This window comes from Taudactylus pleione, unplaced genomic scaffold, assembly GCF_031769625.1.
Source record: "Taudactylus pleione unplaced genomic scaffold, aTauple2 ptg000082l, whole genome shotgun sequence".
NCBI lineage: Eukaryota > Metazoa > Chordata > Amphibia > Anura > Myobatrachidae > Taudactylus > Taudactylus pleione.
This window is the reverse complement of record NW_028284484.1, coordinates 10,793,755-10,811,147: the sequence shown is the minus strand read 5'-3', so window position 1 is coordinate 10,811,147 and position 17,393 is coordinate 10,793,755. Positions and strand designations below refer to the sequence as shown.

Genomic DNA, 17,393 nt, shown 5'->3' with positions numbered 1-17,393 from the left:
TTGGGCGCATACAGTCCTTTGGGGAGAAGGCTCTTATCCATGTTGCTAGACACAGGATCACACCAGGTCAGACTTTTGTGGAGGGCAAAGCAACTCCATTGCACTCGGTGCTCAGATCTGGGACAGATGCATGTTCAGACTGTCCATGCACAGAACTCTGGTAATGGCCGCATCACAGGCACTTACGCCCATCGCCAACTTTTTCCCACATAGCCGCTTGCCACAACCATCTCCAGCGCTTCCGCCCGCCAAACCACACGAGGATACAGGACGGCTGCTGGGACTGGGATACACAGCGAGTAGCGCTATAGGCACAATGAAATCGGGCACAACACAGGGGCCCATAATTCTGCGGCACACATTAGCCTCTCCCCGTGGTGCTGACCCCCTTTCATATCACGGCTCCAAGAGGCCTATTTACTGGGTAGTCACTGAGGTAAGTCTTCTGCATTGATAAAATAACAATCTTCCCTACACTGTCTGCACTAGGAGACAGGAAAAAAGATTGAGGAAGGGGAGAAGTGTGCCTATATGCCCGAAGTGGGCGCTTGTAAGGGGGAGGGGGGGGGACACTTCCTGTCTACCAATAGGAGGATGGGATGTAAATCCACAACCAATGGCTGCTATGAAGTAGGAGGAACTACTAATGTAAAATGTCTGCTTACTACAATGCTTTCCTGTCCAATCCAGAATACTGTTGCTGGCACAGAAACAGACCAGGGGGCTTATGGGAACTCCTGCAAGTCTATTTTTTAAAAGCGGCAATCTTTTTAAAGGCAAATGATTGCCCCTTTTAAAAAAACAAAAAACGGGAATACTCGCAGGAGTTCCTGCAGCGACTGCAGCTCGCACCCTATTACATAAGCCCCTCTGTATGGATTTAGGCTTCATAAATATTAATTTTAAAACATTATTAATGTTCATATAAACTTTTTTTTAGATTTTTTTTTCTGAACATTGGGTTCATGTTTAAACTGTCTGTAGATTCTAGATATGCAGGAATTCACTGGATAAACCGGGTTGTTTTGATTTAATTTTACTTCACAATGTTATCATCTGAGTATAGTATGATCGGATCCTAGAGCTTTAAGATTGTGACACGTAAGAATGCTTAAGGCTGCCCTAGGAGCTAGGGAGTGACGAGGTATAGCACATCCTGACCTGGATTAAGGCCCTGCAGCCCCCCTCCCCCGCCATGTGTATGCTTATACGTGTGTTTGACTTAGATTTAACATTAGTATATATAATTCTTAATTAAACTCAACAGCATTTCTGCAACCTAGGTTCTTGACACCTGTCCGACCTAAGGGCAGGCCCACCTGGCCTTAAGTTGGGGCCTGGGTCACATAACTGGTGATCTGGTTCTGGATTCACCTCCTCTTGAAGTCCAGGTGGTTTCATTGGGGATTATTTTTTTTCCCATTAGTCTCCACTGTAAACCTGGGTTGTTACATTTTGGAGGGCAAAAGAATATGATGGATATTGCAGCTTCTTGTCCTCGCACTCACACCCTCTGTTCTGCAGACCTTTTAAAGCGGTGAATAAAAATGTAAAATTTGAGCTTTAGTTACATAAGTTCAATAATAAAATTAAATATTACCTGTGGTTCAGTCATCCCTATCCTGTTGTGCCCTCCATACGGGCTCTATTCATATATCCATATGAAATATTTTTGCAAAGCTTGCCTATCTTTATTGTGAAAAACAATTATTATTTTTCAGGCCATTCAGAGACCCTTTCCCATCCTGCTACGTAGTATGAAAAGTGGGGTCCCCAGTGATGATCTTACAGGGAGCGGAATGGTAGAGTGAAATACTTTTCACCAAAAAATACAGATGATGCATGCATCAGGACAAATGTGTCGCTGGGACTGGAGGTGGCCATTTTTTTGGTTGGATCCTTCTCCACAGTGTGTTGTCCACTCAGTCTCTGTTTCCTGACAGGGACTCGTGCAGTGCATGAGTTAAGGAAGTACCTGCTACACTGGTGAGTTATAGAGAGAGGGGGTTAGTTTCATTGGCTGAAGTCTAAGGGGACTGAATTTCCGGATCCTGCTTTCCTATCACTGCACTCCTTTTTGACTGGTGCCCTGCTCCTGGCCAGCCATGCCAATACTGACATTCAGAGCACTTGGCTGTCAGCAGCAGAGTTATTAGGTAATTGCTCTTAAATAGCATGGGAAGTGCTGAAGGGAATTTTGTATGAAATATCGGCGGCTCGATAGCCACTAGCTCAAATCCTTACAGTGGCATCCCGATATCTGAAGATCCTGATTCCCCCCCCCCCCCCCCCCGGTGGTGCCCAATCCCACACCCTAACCCTCCCGGGGTGCCAGACCCTCCCCGGGAGGGTGCCTAATCCTAACCCTCCACCTCCCGGCTAAGACCTAAGAAGCCCCTCTTACCTTTTGTCGGGATGTTGGCTGTCGGGATTTCGGCGTGGGGCTAAATATAAGCATTGGAATTTTGACGTATATCTTTAGTCCCGGGTCAGGCTTCCACTGTCAGGATTCTGAGGGCCGGCATCCCGGCCACCAGTAATCTAACTACAACCCATGCGGAAGTACCACTGAGTAGCCACACATTAATATTCCCTGATTACCAGCATGATAGCGAGTAAACCAGACATGCACTTTAATAACCTTGAGGTGGACTAGACTGTTGTGGGAACACAACTCTGTCTGATTACTTCCAGTTCATTGGCAGGAACTGATTACTGGGCAGTACAGAATTTGTGTCTTATTGGCTTTGCCTTCATCTAATTAATACAGTTCCTGTGTTAGTCGAGCATTACCGCGTGATTTTGTTTGCAGGAGATGGTACACTGGAAAGCTGACCTACAACCGGCACAGCAAGTGCAGTACATGGTAGTGACACTTCTGATTGGCCGCTGTACACTGAAGGGAGTTGAGCGACACACTAAGGACATGGAGGAGGCAGGAAGATGGTACTTATCACTGCTCCCCCCCCCCCCACCCCCACAAGGCAATTTACCCCACCCATAGAGGACGTACTGATTTGGAGAAGAGAAACGGAAAGACAACCTTTCCATTGTTCTCTGAATTGCTTTCCCCATACTAGTGTAAGTGGAAGCAATATTTGCACCTATTAGGGTAACGACTGAAGAAATATGAGATTCTCCACTATAACCCATTCTGTGAACAGATTGAGGCAGTGAAAAGTCCTGTTATTACAGGGGACAAGTGATAAAGGGCTTTTCACTACTTTATGAATAAAGGCGTATGTCTATAATAGTCAGGTAACACTGGGCCTAATGCAGACGTTCACATAAACGTGATATTTACACAAATCTCCGATGTTTGACATCTGTGCATGCGCAGAAGCTGCACTGCGTGTACAGATCTGGGTCTGCAATATCGATCGCAGTGCACCAAATGCAGCAGAATGATTGATATGCTGCTGGGATTTGGGGCGGCAACATGGAGATCTCCAGGAATTGGACGTATCTGTCCCATTTTTCTGAGTGTGCAAAAGCCGCTGGCTGCGTCCTTGGGTGCAGGTTCACTGGCCCCAGCAGCGTGATTTTTCCAGACATCCTGAGTAACCTGAGGGTTACTCAGATGTTCGATGGTCATGCAGTTGAGTCGATGGCTGTGTCCTCGGACGAAACATTGGATCAGAGAAGCCGGCAGTGAGCTACTTTTTTTTTCTACTTAAGACGGCACTTGCGGCTTTTGCATATTGTAGCACAGCTGCTGTTGTATAAAGACGCAGCGGCTGTGCTACTGCGTCTGTCCTTACTGTTGCTGCACAGGGTTTGTCTTCAGACAGATACCATGTTAACATCCTTCTGCTGTGGACATCTAAATCCTTTGCATGGGACGTTCAGTTGGAGGAGGACTGTGCAACACCGCTGCTTGTCTGGCACTGGTAAGAAACCCTGAGCAGTGCGGAGAGTGTCACTGGACTACTACAGATATCAGGAGATCCACTGGATTAGACTAAACACTAGAGTGCGTATTATTCAGCAATAATGTTTACCTTGATGAACATCACCCAAAACTGAACTTTGTTTGATGGTGTCCTTTTATCCTTTACTTAGAATTCAGAACTGCTGAACTTGTTGTTCCTCTATCATTTATTACCCTCAGTTATAATAATACTTTAAAGATGGACACACACACTTATTTTGTTGGGCAGTTGGCAGTACTGGTCAAAATCAGATTTTAATGTGTTATGGCGTAAAATGCATTCAGCCAACAACCCTGCATAACCTATTTTGCTATAACATCCACCCAGGAAATGCACCTGGCGGGTGCAGACATTTTGTGATTTGTTGTGCTTTATAATCCAATGATATAACTAGTTACAAACTTGTAGGCTAAATATTTGTTTGGCTAATACTTTGACTTCTTTTCACATATCGTTTTCTTATACTGAATTAGGACTTTTCATGCTTTGCTAATTTTATTTCTTCAGGTTTGTTCACATACATCTTACCTCCGTGCACCACAAGTCGCTTTGAAAATTACGCATGAGCGCCGTGTGACTCGGTAGCGCAGAGCGTCTTTTCCCTGCAACTTTTTATTTTCAAATATATCTTCTTCATAAAGTGATGTGAATAGGATGCACATGCAGCTTATCCTGATTAGAATGATATGAGGCATGCCTATATTCTGTGTGCGACTGCGGGTGTATCTCCATGCAAAATGCTACATTACAGTATCAGCGGCTGTGACACCGTAACGTAGCATTTCACATGCAGATACCCCCGCAGTCGCATACGCAATATAGGCATGCTGCATATCATTTTACTCATCAGAAGCTGCTTGTGTGGTGCTTTCCAAATAAGATGCATTTGAAGGTAAAAAAGACGCTCGGACCAAGTCACGCAACAGCATGGCGCGACGAGATGGGCTATTTAACGCGCAAAGGAAGTAAGATGTATGTGGACACCTCTGTACATCACTTATGCTTAAACCAAATGATTTATGAGTATTTAACCTTTTCTCTTATGATAATCTGAGGCTGGCAAGGCATCTGGGACTTGTAGTTTTACAACAGTTGAAGTGCAACGGGTTACCTACCTGTGTTTTAGAGTAATCTGAGCTTTGTGTACCACTGGGGCAGAAAATATTTCACGTATAGAAACAGTTGGTAATAAAATATTGTTTAGAGCTGGATATGGAAATGTATACTTATAATACTTATATATTTATATAATTCTGCATCTTCTCTGGGACCAGAGGCAATGTATCGAAGGATACCAAGAAAACACAATAAACCACTTATCTATAAGTTTGTTTCACTTGAAAATTTCTAGAAACATAAAGCGAAGGTAAGCCACATTTTATAGATGGGGTATACATGTAAAATGGACTCAACCACCGCACTCAGCCTGTCATGGCTGAATTAGACCACAGATATTATAGCATGCTTGTGAGGTTACCCAGCCAAAATGAAAACCACCTACCTACAGCATTTATCGCCATTCTGTGTGTGGCGACTATTGAAGTCTGAAGCCACTGATACTAGAGTGACAGGACAAGCTGCATGTCAGATTGATCTATGTCGGGATGCTCTGCAGACAGGCCTGAATATAGTAAGCATGGCCCCCGTCAGCCATTATAGGCTCTCCAAAATCAGAGTATGTTGCTGGAGACAGATGTGTGAGGTGATTATATTTTCTTCTTAAATGTGTGTCAGCTGGCTGCCCACTCCTTCCCAACATATACCAAGGCTCAACATATCCAGAGGAGAGCATTGCTGGGCTCCTTATTAAAGTCCCATAGTGACCTCCATCCTGTCCTAGGTGCAGATTATTACAGCCTGCAGATGGAGGAGCATAAGTGATGCCAGTTATCCCTACTCCAAAATCACCCTTTATTTTTTACCAGTTCTGGTTATACCTTAAAGTACCACTTCTCTGTTAAAATAATCTGAGTCCTGTTGCCTCCCTATGTTTTAGGTTACTCAGGGCTTTAAATGCCTCTTGTGCACGTAATAATGTTTCATGAATTGGTACACTTGGTGTGAAATATTGTTTAGGGAGTGGATATGGAAATTTGTACTTGTTCCTTTATAATAGCTAATCATTGTATCTGTGTTCTGTATCTGCTGTGTGACCTCAGGCTTCCTAGAGAAGGCTGCCAAGAAAACAAAACAAGGCTCCGATCTATACTCATGTTATATACCTGAAAATTCATGTGACCAGAGCAGGATATTGAATGTAAAGGTTAAGCCCACTTGGCATCCCTTTTGTCAGTATATGATACATACTGTATGTATTCTTTCATTTTAATGTTGTACTTCACACTGTTCTTAAATAAGTCCATGTGGTTTACGGTCCCCAAAAAATAGTTACTGTCACTTGGCTTCAGTGGGGCACCCAGCCGACCTGTGAAACAGATTATTTGTGCTGCCTGCTAGCACTATACATGTACCTTGCAGGACTTTCTACACTACGACTGCACTCCATTCATAATATATGCATGTCTATATTTTTACCAAATCAAAATATAGACAGTCTAATTGCTGATATTGACAATATAGGTCACTGCACATACTGTAACCTGCAGTCAAATTATAGGCATGTGTACATGCTTTGATTTGTCTTTTATTTAGCACAACTAAGCAGGGGATTAGTGCTATTATTTTTGTCATTTATTTAGCTCTACTCTTAAGGGTACTAGTGGCCGCGGCAATTGGCATTTGCTGCTGTGCCAGCAATGCCCTGCCATAGTTTGAGAAGGTTCTAGCAGCAGCACTACCATGATGGTGTCGACATTTTAACTGTGTTTACATTTTACCTGTCGATATTATGAATAGTTACAGGGTCAAAATGTTGACATTTGAAATATAGTCCAGTGGTTCCCAAACTATGCGCCATTGCACCCTGGGGTGCCTAAGGACACCTGCAGGGGTGCCTCAAGTTGACGGTCCAGCACCAAATCAAATTATTTATGGTCAATTTAATGTAAATATGTGGACAAAAAGAAGCGCAAACCTGTCCACCACCACATAACTGAACCTAAGGATAACTGATGAGCACAATTTACTTCAAATTACTACTTTACAAAAAATTTCCTGAAATTTCTCAATAATAAACTTTTGGCTTAGAGGTGCCGTGAAAACAATGCTGATACTCTAGGGCGCCGTGATTCAGACCACTGGTCTATATACTAATGTAAATTATGTACCTGTCAATAATTTGACTGTCTTAAGTTTTTGTCTACAAATAGTCCATGTCGGCACTTTGGTCTAATATTGTACCTGAAATGTCTTACCACACACCAATCGTCTGCCCGATGTCCTGGGCTTGATGGCTCACCTGGGCAAGCATTTCAATTTGCCCACCCAGTTCAGCTGACAATCACCACCGGGTCTCTGCAGCTTGTGTACGGGCGTTCAGTGGGCCCGTACACATCAGTAGATGACCATTATATCTTTGAGATCTATCATCCATCTGCTATGCTACACAGCAGATCGGATATGTCTGTGAACGACCTCGTTCATAGGCGTATCTGCTATACACACCCGGCAATGCACTATATATATATCGCCTGATCAATGTAACGGGCGATATATCTATCAGTGTGTACCCAGTTTAAGAAATGTACCCAACCCCTTAAACCTATTGTAAAGGCAATGTTGGCCTGTGGGTTTGCGTGGGAGGATTTGCTTTTGTTTGTTTATGTATGTTTGCTTTTGGGTTTGTCTGTGTGTAATTGTAGCGTTTCAGCAGCTGTGTATTTATTTTATGCCTATATAACATAGTGTAAATGTATTGTACACATTTTTTTCCCCTGAGTATACATGCATGTTTATTGCTATGAATTGATATCAGTGTTTCAAAACTAAGGGAGAGATTTATCAATGCTTGGAGATGGATAAAGTACCAACTAATCAGCTCCTAACTCATTTTTCAAACAGTCTGTAAAGTGACAGAAGCTGATTGGTTAGCACTATAATGCTGGGTACACACTGTGCGATATATCGGCTGTGTGCTTTGGCCAGTGTGTATCAGTGATGTGTCTGTGAATGACAGACGTATCACTTTGGCTGTGCAGCATGGCCGATGTATCTGCAGATATTTCTTCTTCCTCCATAAGGGACACAGGCTCTACGCTGGGCATAGGTTGGTGGGATGGAGTCTGGGCACCACACAGTTAACTTTAAGTTTTACTTTTTTATGAGTATGCAGCGCTTAGGTGTCCTGGAGGATGCCCGCGCTGCTGCTCCATCGCCCCAGTGCCGGCAGCCGCAGCACTGGCACCTGGGTCAGTTAAATCAGTTCTGCTAATCAAGAAAGCGGAGCCGGCCCCTGTGTCCAGTTCTCCAGTTCTGCAAAGGAAGGCCATTTCAGAATTTCCTTCTTCAGCGTAGCTTGAGGCCTTTTGGCGGAGACTTGGTCCCATCCTAATAGGCGCTTCCTGGTTTCTATTGCTGGGTACACACTGACAGATACTAGCGTTCCCGCTAGGCTGTTTTAGCGGGTCGCGGCGCCCTGCCCTCCTTCTGGAGGGCAAAAAGCACCCTGCCTTCCAGGAGGAGGGAAAAAAGCGCTCTGCCCTCACAGCCTGCAGGTGCCGTTCTCACCCGTGGGACGCAGTGTCCTGCGGGTGGAGAAACATGCGGTGACCCGGTCACCGCCGGAGAATAGACGCCGGGCGCATGCGCCCGGCATCTATTCTCCCTTTCTGCAGCGCTTGGGGGCTGCCCGGCATGTACGTAAGCGCCGGGCACGCCCCCAAGTATGATGAAAAGGGGACGCGTCTTATAGACACGCCCCCTTTTCATGACCACGCCCCCTTTTCGGATGCATGCGCCGCCAGAGCTAGAGTGAACGCTAGATACATTGGCCGATCAATTGATTGGCCAATATATCTGCTGCCCGTCGGCCAGTGTGTACCCGCGATATGTCGGTGAACGTCGTCGTTCACCGACATATCGCATTGGTCTGAAGACATCTGTCCATCGGCAAGTGTGTATGGGCGGTCTGCAGACAGCCCGTACACACACAGTGGCAGCCGCGGGGAGGGGGACAGGACACGCCCCCGGCCCGCCCACCGGCTGCTGGGTCCTGCCTGCAGATAAATCTGTCAGTTGTGTACTCGCCTTAAGCGCATTACTTCCGTTTATCCTCTGCTGGCTGCTGATTGGGCTAAATGAGAGTCTACTCCTCCGGTCAATGCGCATGTTGCCCACCTAGTCAAGAATACCACCAGTTCTCTTCCTAACATGGCATCACTTAAGGATCCATCGGATAGGAAGTTGGAAACTTTTCTTAAGTCTATTTACTCTAATGTGTGTGCAGTAGCTCGCCCGGCCCTTGCATCAGCCTGGGTTGCCAAGGCCAGCGGTCGCTGGCCAGGCACCCTGGAAGAAGGCCTCACTTCAGGTTTCCACAAGAATGATCTTTTGTCTCTCGTGAGCATATCCGGGAAGCGGCTTCTTATCTTGGAAGTTGCTATAGACACAGGTATACTTACTTCCAAGGTTTCGGCCTCTTCAGTGTCAGCTAGAAGAGCCTTCTGGCTTTGTTCCTGGCGTGCGGATACTGATTCTAAGAAAGCCCTTGAAACTCTCACCTTTTTGGGGGATGTTCTCTTTGGTCCAGAATTGGATAAAATAGTGGCTACATTGGCGGCATCTAAGACAGCCTTTCTCCCTTTCGGGGAAGCTCCTAGATCTCGGTCTTCTAATTTTCGCTCCTTTCGTCCGCAGGGTAAAGCCAAGGGCTTGTCGTTCTCTAGGTCCCATGGTTCCTCTGCCAAAGGTTCTAAACCAGCAGGTACAGATATGCCCAGCTACATCCTGGCCTGTAGCACAGCGAATTGCACCATGCATGGCGCAAGATGGACTCCCACGATTGTAGACACGCATTTGCGTATCCATAGGAATTAATGGAAGACACACTCCCGCGATCGGAGACGCACATTCGTGTCTCAAAAGGACTGAATGGAAATGCACACCCGCAATCGGGGAAGCGCCATATCGTGTCGTGGCGCATAGCGCAATGCGCGAACATGTTTGTGGCACGATCAGCCACAATGAACTTGGACGCATCTATAAGCAAACCTAGGTTACCACACGCCAAGCTGCTAAGCCAGACGACAAGCCTGCTGCATGACTGGGCAAGGCCTCCACCTGGGGGACACCAGCGTGGGAGGCCGGCTTCTTCTTTTTTATGAAATTTGGAAGGACGGAGGATGCCGGGGTAACAGGGCTGGTCTCCCGGGGTTATGCGTTGACCTTTCGGGAGCATCCTCTGATCCAGTTTTTTCCACATGTCTTCCTTTTGATCAGGAGAAAGTGATAGCCTTGAGGGAGTCCATTCACACTCTGTTAGCCTCCAGGGTCATTGTTCCAGTTCCCACGACTCAGCAGGGCACGGGCTTCTATACCAGTCTGGTTCGCAAGCCCAACGGGTCATTCCGACCAATTCTCAACAGGTACTTGAGGATTCCCAAGTTTTGAATGGAATCGCTTAGTTCCTTTACTCTAGCCATGGAGCTGGGGGACTTAATGGCCTCCTTAGACATCCAGGATGCCTATTTGCATGTTCCCATCCGTCTCAGTCATCAATGATTCCTCAAGTTTGCGGTCCAGGGGGATCATTTCCAATTTCTGGCTTTGCCATTTGTACTTTCCACGGCTCCTCGTATCTTCACGAAAGTCATGGCGGCTCATCTTCGGAGCAGGGGAATCCAAATATTTCCCTATCTGGATGACTTGCTTCTCTTGCCCAGTCTCAGGAAGTTCTTAGGGAGCACGTTCAGGTCACAGTGGATTTTCTCCAGGCTCATGGTTGGGTCATCAATTGGAAGAAATCCTCTCTGATTCCCTCTCAGGAAATGGTGCATTTCCTTGCTGGACTCTAGGGCTCAGCGGGTGTTCCTCCCGGCGGACCAGGTTTTGGACTTACAGTCAGACATTTGTTTGTTTTTGCATCACCGCTAGGTGTCAATTCACCCTTGCATGCAGATTTTGGTCCCTCTGATCTCCACTTTTGACATGGTGGTGTATGCCTAGTTTAATTCTCGGCCTCTCCAGTTGGAGATTCTAGCCCAGCAAACAAATCCCATCTACAGCTCAGGTCTCAGATGATTGTTCTCTCTCTGGAAATGCATCACCCTCTTGTGGTGGCTCCAGGGGTTTCATCTGACCAGGGGAACGTCTGTTTTTGGTTCAAGACTGGGTCCTCTACACTAGCGACGCAAGTCTTCGGGGTGGGGGGCTGTACTTTGTCAGCAGACTTTTCACGGTCCGTGGTCCGCTCAGGAGAGCCAATTGCCAATCAACATTCTGGAACTCTGAGCGGTTTACAGGGCTCTGTGTCGGGCTTTGCTCTTCTTCAGAGTTGCCGTGTCCAGATACATTCCGACAACGAGATGGCTGTTGCCTAAATAAACCCCACTCGCAGTCGTGCCGCCATGAGGGAAGTCAGTCGTATTCTCCTGTGGGCGAAAAGGCATCTTCCGTCCCTATCAACAGTTTACATTTCCGGAGTCCAAAATTGGGAAGCGGAGTTCCTAAGCCATCAGGACATTCATTTGGGCAAATGAGCCCTACATCTGGACATCTTTCAACTCCTGGTTCATCGCTGGGGCTTGCCAGACATCGACCTGTTGTGTCTCAACACAATCACAAGGTTCCGAGATGCTGCTCTCGCACCAGAGATCCGACGGCCTGTCTGGTGGACTCTCAGGCGGTTTAGTGGACCCTCCAATACTCCGCTCCTGTACAACTTCCTTCCAATCTCTCTAATTCCGTGGGTCCTCCGCAACTTGAAGTTGGAGGGCGGCATGATGATCCTGGTGGCTCCCGATTGGCCACAAAGAGTGTGCTACACGGATCTTCAGGGCCTCTCTGTCGACACTCATCTGTGTCTTCCACTGTGGCCAGATCTTCTGTCTCATGGCCCCGTGCTTTCATCCAGATCTGGGCCATCTCGCTTTGATGGGGTGGCTCTTGAGACATCCGGTTTGAGAGCTAAGGGGTTCTCCAGGTCAGTCATTCACACTATGCACAATGCCCATAAGCCGTCTTCTGATAGAATTTACTACCGGGTTTGGAGGACTTACTTTGACTGGTGTTTGGCTAGGAATCTTAACCCCAGGTCATTCTTTTTCTCGAGTTCTCTCCTTTATTCAGGCAAGGCTGGATATTTTGCATCTGCCTTGCTTCTCTGAGAGTGCAGGTTTCAGCCCTTTCTGTTTTCTTTCAGAGACAGACTGCGCTGTTGCCTGATGTTTGGACCTTTCTTCAGGGTGTCCTCCATGTACAACCTCCATTTGTACCGCCGGTGGCTCCTTTGAATTTGTCTGTGGTTCTTAGGGCCCGTCAGTCTACGTTTTTTAAGCCTTCGGACACAGTGGACATTAGTTGGCTTACTTGGAGCACTGTCTTCCTTCTTGCCATAGCTTCTGCCTGGCGGGTGTCGGACTTGAGCGCCTTGTCCTGTCGCTTTCCATTTGTAATCTTTCACCGGGACAGAGCTGTCCTTTGAACGTGACTAGGCTACCTTCCTAAAGTTGTTTCCAGGTTTCACATCAACAAACACAAAATGGCAGCTGCTCAATGAATCTGGCAATATTATTCAGGTGCAACAATATATGAAAACTATATGGTAATAGGAATTCAGAGATATTAGTTGCATGCATTTAAATATCTCTGAATTCCTATTACCATATAGTTTACATATATTGTTGCAAGTATGATTCAGTGTGCTGAGGAACAATAGGGGGTTAAACCCCCATCTTTTTTCTACTAGATTTCACATCAATCAACAGATTGTGGATCCTTCTTTCCAGGTTCCAGATTCTTTTCTGGAGGAGGCTTCCTTGGATGTCGAGCGGGCTCTCCAGATTTATGTGGACAGGACAAAGGACTTTCATAAGACAGATGCTTTCTTTGTCCTGTATGACTATAGCAAACGGGGCTGGCCGGCTACTAAGCAGTGACTGGCCAGATAGATCTGTTTGACTATTCGCCACGCTTATGCTGTGGCGGATCTTCCTGCACCGCCCGTGGTGAGGGCTCATTCAACCCGGTCAGTGGGAACTTGGTGGACATTGCGACGTGGTGCTTCTGCGGAACAGCTGTGTATAAGGTGGCCACGTGGTCCTCTGCCCATACGTTCCTGAAGTTCTACTCCTGTGATACTTTTGCCTCCCGTGATGCGGGTTTTGGGGCGAAGAATCCTCAGCGCAGCCCAGGAGTGTCCCCTCCCTTAGGGGATTAGCTTGGGGACCCACGTAATGCCTGTGCCCCCTATGGAGGAAGAAGAAAATGAGATTTATGTGCTTACCTGTTAAATCCTTTTCTTCGTTCCCACCCTGACGCACCTGGCTTGCGGGGCTTTGCTATGCTTCCGGTTCTCCTGTTCACATTTCTTGTGTGTTTGGACCTGAGTGCATGCCGGTCTTCCTTCTCCTCCTTCTCACTCCTGGCATTAGGCTTGTTAACTTAACTAAGGTGCCGGTGGCTGAGAGCGGAGTAAAGGGGGAGGGCGGAGCCTGGGCTTTGATTAACAAAGTTAACTGTGTGGTGCCCAGACTAGATTCCACCAACCTATACCCAGAGTAGAGCCTGTGTCCCCTATGGGATCGAATAAAAGGATTTAACAGGTAAACACATAACTTTCCTTATCTGCACATCATGCTGTGTGTACGGGCGGTCAGGCGATTGCCCGTACACTTGCTGCACAGGCCGATGGGGAGGGGGGCGTGATGCAAACCTCGGTCAGATGGATCTTTAGATGGTTGTTCAGTGTGTATGAACAACCATCATCTACAAATATATCTTTGTGGGGTGTACCCAGCTTCTCTCTCTCCAAGCTTTGATAAATCTTCCCCTAAAGCCTAAACAAGGCAAGTAATGAACTTATATTAGTTTGTATATGCTTGTATTGACATTAGTTGACAATGGATTTGCTTGTTTTATTAAAAAAAAAAATGTTGGGTATACCTCCATTGCTCTATATAGTAACGTTATTATCAATATGATATTTTAACCACTTTGAAGACTGGATGGTCTTTCCTTCTATTAACTCTTTCAGACGTTTTACTTTTAAATGTGAATAATGTATTTAGTAGTCTGAACACGTCTTTGGGGGGTGGCACAAAACTATGATATATGTTACTTATGTCCTATCTCCTGCTTGTAACTCCTCATCTTTTGAATTCAGCAAAAACTTTGCCTGTCTCCTTTTTTTTTGTATTTTAAACTAATCTTACAATTGATCAGGTCAAAATAACACGTGGGTCTTCAACTGGCCATGGAACGTGAAGTCTCAGCATGCCATCTTTGTACTTTTAGTTCTTGCTGTTAAAGCATGCTGGGACTTGCAATTTTAATACAGTTACCATAGGCTGTCCTAACAAGATTAACCAGGATTGTGCAAGTGGCCTGAAATTAAATGAGCTCTTCTCTTGACTTCTATATTTGAAATAATGTATAAGCTAATCATTACATTTGTACTCTACCTGTTCTCTCTATCAGTGTTCTGCATTTATTATGTGACTCGGGGTATCCTGCAGGAGAATCGCCAGGAACTCATTGTCTTTGTCGTCTCCATTTTACTGGAAATGATTCGTTCCATTGTCAACTTCAGTGTCCTCTCCAAAGATGCTAAACCTGATATACAGGTGAGATTTGTTAAGTTTCACCCCACCCTTAACCCCTGCTCTAGGACTTAACTATTTCTAAACTGATGATTTTATGTACTGTAGCTAATTGATCCCTAGATATAGCTTATATGGCAACACAAGAACACATCAGCAGTCACATTGCAGAACCTGTGCCCCCTTCACTTCTTTTTACGCTCATTAACCTTTGTAAGTTCAATCTATGATGACATTTCATCAGCTAATGTTGAACGTCTATGGTCACGTGTATGGGAGACCTGGTAGCAGGATTTTCATACACTTCATACCTCGGAACGCATTAGAACATCCAGGCAACATACTATGCGTTTGGTTGGTTCTGCCAAGCTCCTTCAAATTCATATAACATTTCTTAATAGGGCCTATATATCACAGGCCCAGAGAGGTTATATGCTCTCTGAGGAATCTAGCCAATGTACAAAGTGTCATAGACCATCTGCAACTTTAATGCATCATGTCTGGCAGTGTCCTAAGATAAGAAAATTCTGGTTTAAGATTAGAAATTGTATCATACAACTGACTTGTGTAACAGTACTTCATTCATGGTAGCCTTCGTATAAAATTGCTTTGATTCTTGGTCTCCCTCATTAATCCCTACAGACTATACCTCTTTTTGTCAGTGCCAACTACCCTGGCTAGGAAAGCAATTCTACTGAAATGGCTCTCCCCATCTGCCCCCTCACTGGCAATAGCTGAGTATAATTACTCTCCACATTGTACTTTGATAGACACACGCAATGCTCGATATTGAGAAGGGTTTACATTCTAGATTAGTGCAATTCCCAAGCCCCCACCATATTTCCTACCAAACCCAGTCCTCCTCCTCTGTCTACATCTTCACTCTTTTTTTTTTTTACTTTATTTCCTTCTATCTTTCCTGCTCCCTCTTCTCTTCTCTATATCCAAATCTGAAAATGTTATGAGGTTATAGGTCACACTTGGCCTCCAGTTTTTGACTTCGTTATATGTTTATATTATTGTCTGTATTTGAAAGTGTTATACTCCTTTTTGACGCATAACATATTCTGTAATGGCTGATTATATGCAAAACTGTTGTATCATGGCCTCTTGTTATAAAACAAGTCAGACAGAAATACGGCAACATACAAAGGGCAACAATTTTAATTACCCTCCTCTGCATTATATGATTATTATTTTTTTGTTATATTGTTATACACTCTAACATGTCCTCTTGCATATTTACTTAAAGGCAAGGCTGTTTTTGGAATGCAATTGCTACCTACACATATCCATCTAAAATTACCAATTTTGTTGAACCAGAAGATGAAAATGATAAGAACGCTCCCAGATACCACTGTTGCATATAGGGTTTGCAACCTGTCACTATTTTACCTGAAATCCCCCTTCCTCTGAAATGCAAAGATTGGCCAATGTAATGCTATGCTGATAACTAGAAGCTCACTGTGACCTGACCCTGAGTGGTGTCATTCATGCTACAGACACACACACACACACACACACACACACACACACACACACACACTTGTTTTCACGGCACCCCTAAGCCAAATGTTTGTTATTGAGAAATTCAGAAAAAAATTGATTAAAGTGAAGTAAATTGTGCTTACCTGTCATCCTTAGGGTCAGTTATGTAGTTATGGACAGGTTTCAGCTTCTGTTTGTCCACATATTTACATTACATTGACCATAAATAATTTGATTTGGTGCTGGACCACCAACCTGAGGCACCCCTGCAAGTGTACAGAGGCACCCCAGGGTGCCACGGCGAACAGTTTTGGAACCACTGCTATAGTGTGTTAAGGAACAACCATTTGTAAAGGCATATATTGGTAAAAATAAGAGCCGAACCATTCGTTATGCAACCTTGGGTCCTGTCTATGGCCCTTTGGTTACTGTGACCATTTTTTTGTTTTTACAAATGGAGGGCCCCAAATCAGGATCTTGTCTAGGGCACCATATGGTCTTATTTCATCTCTTCAAACATAAACTACTATATGTATGTTCTTTGATACTTGAGTGCTCACCTCTATTACATCTTTCTATTGCTGTTTTTGTCCATTCAGCCGCGCTTCATAGTAATCCTAATTGTTGGTCTTATCCATGTGGTCTGCGCTCTGAGCCTGGTACTGGGGCAGAATATGATGGCATTCCGGGTCGGCGGTGCTCTGGAAAGTCTGCAATTGCAGTACAACATGTTAAGCCTTTGCTTCTCATTGCTGACATTTGACCTGCAAGCACAGGTACTGTACCACTTCATTTTATAGCTTTACGTGATCCAGTAATAATGTGATCTTTGGTACCAGATTACCAACTGTCATGCTCTTCAATTTTTACCTAAAGATAGACCAACTTGTTACATACTAGACTCCTTGATATGTTTTACAAAAGGGAGGGAGGAATGTGCTGCTACAAGGAACTGAGACCCTGATTCAGAGCCGGACGCTCTGACCAGAGCGCTCGCTCTGAATCAGGGCCGTCCTATTTAAATTTGGAGCACCCTTTTGGACGCTCGCATAGCTGTGGGTTACCACCCACAGCTTATGCAAGCGTCCATGATGATGGTCGCGATGGTCAAGACCATCGCGACCATCGGGCTTGCGACGAGACCCTGCGGTAGGGTCTCGCTGCCGCAAGCCCAGGAGTGATTTTGGCTCTATCAGAGCCAAAATCACTCCCACTGACCTCACTAGTGAGGTCAGTGGGGCCGGCCCCAGACGGTAGACGTTCCCATGGGAACGCCTCCGTCTGGCAGCTACGCCCCCGGCACGCCCACCAAAGGGGG

The 17,393-nt window shown here is 45.5% G+C and overlaps 1 protein-coding gene across 1 annotated transcript in view; it reads left to right on the top strand.

The window, feature by feature from the left end:
- Positions 1 to 17,393, top strand: part of LOC148532200 (uncharacterized) — a 79,566-nt gene that overhangs the window by 35,684 nt on the left and 26,489 nt on the right. The window contains exons 4-5 of the mRNA XM_088468242.1: positions 14,466 to 14,611; positions 16,675 to 16,851. Coding sequence (XP_088324368.1) covers positions 14,466 to 14,611; positions 16,675 to 16,851 — 323 coding nt within the window. The remainder of the gene's footprint in view (positions 1 to 14,465; positions 14,612 to 16,674; positions 16,852 to 17,393) is intronic.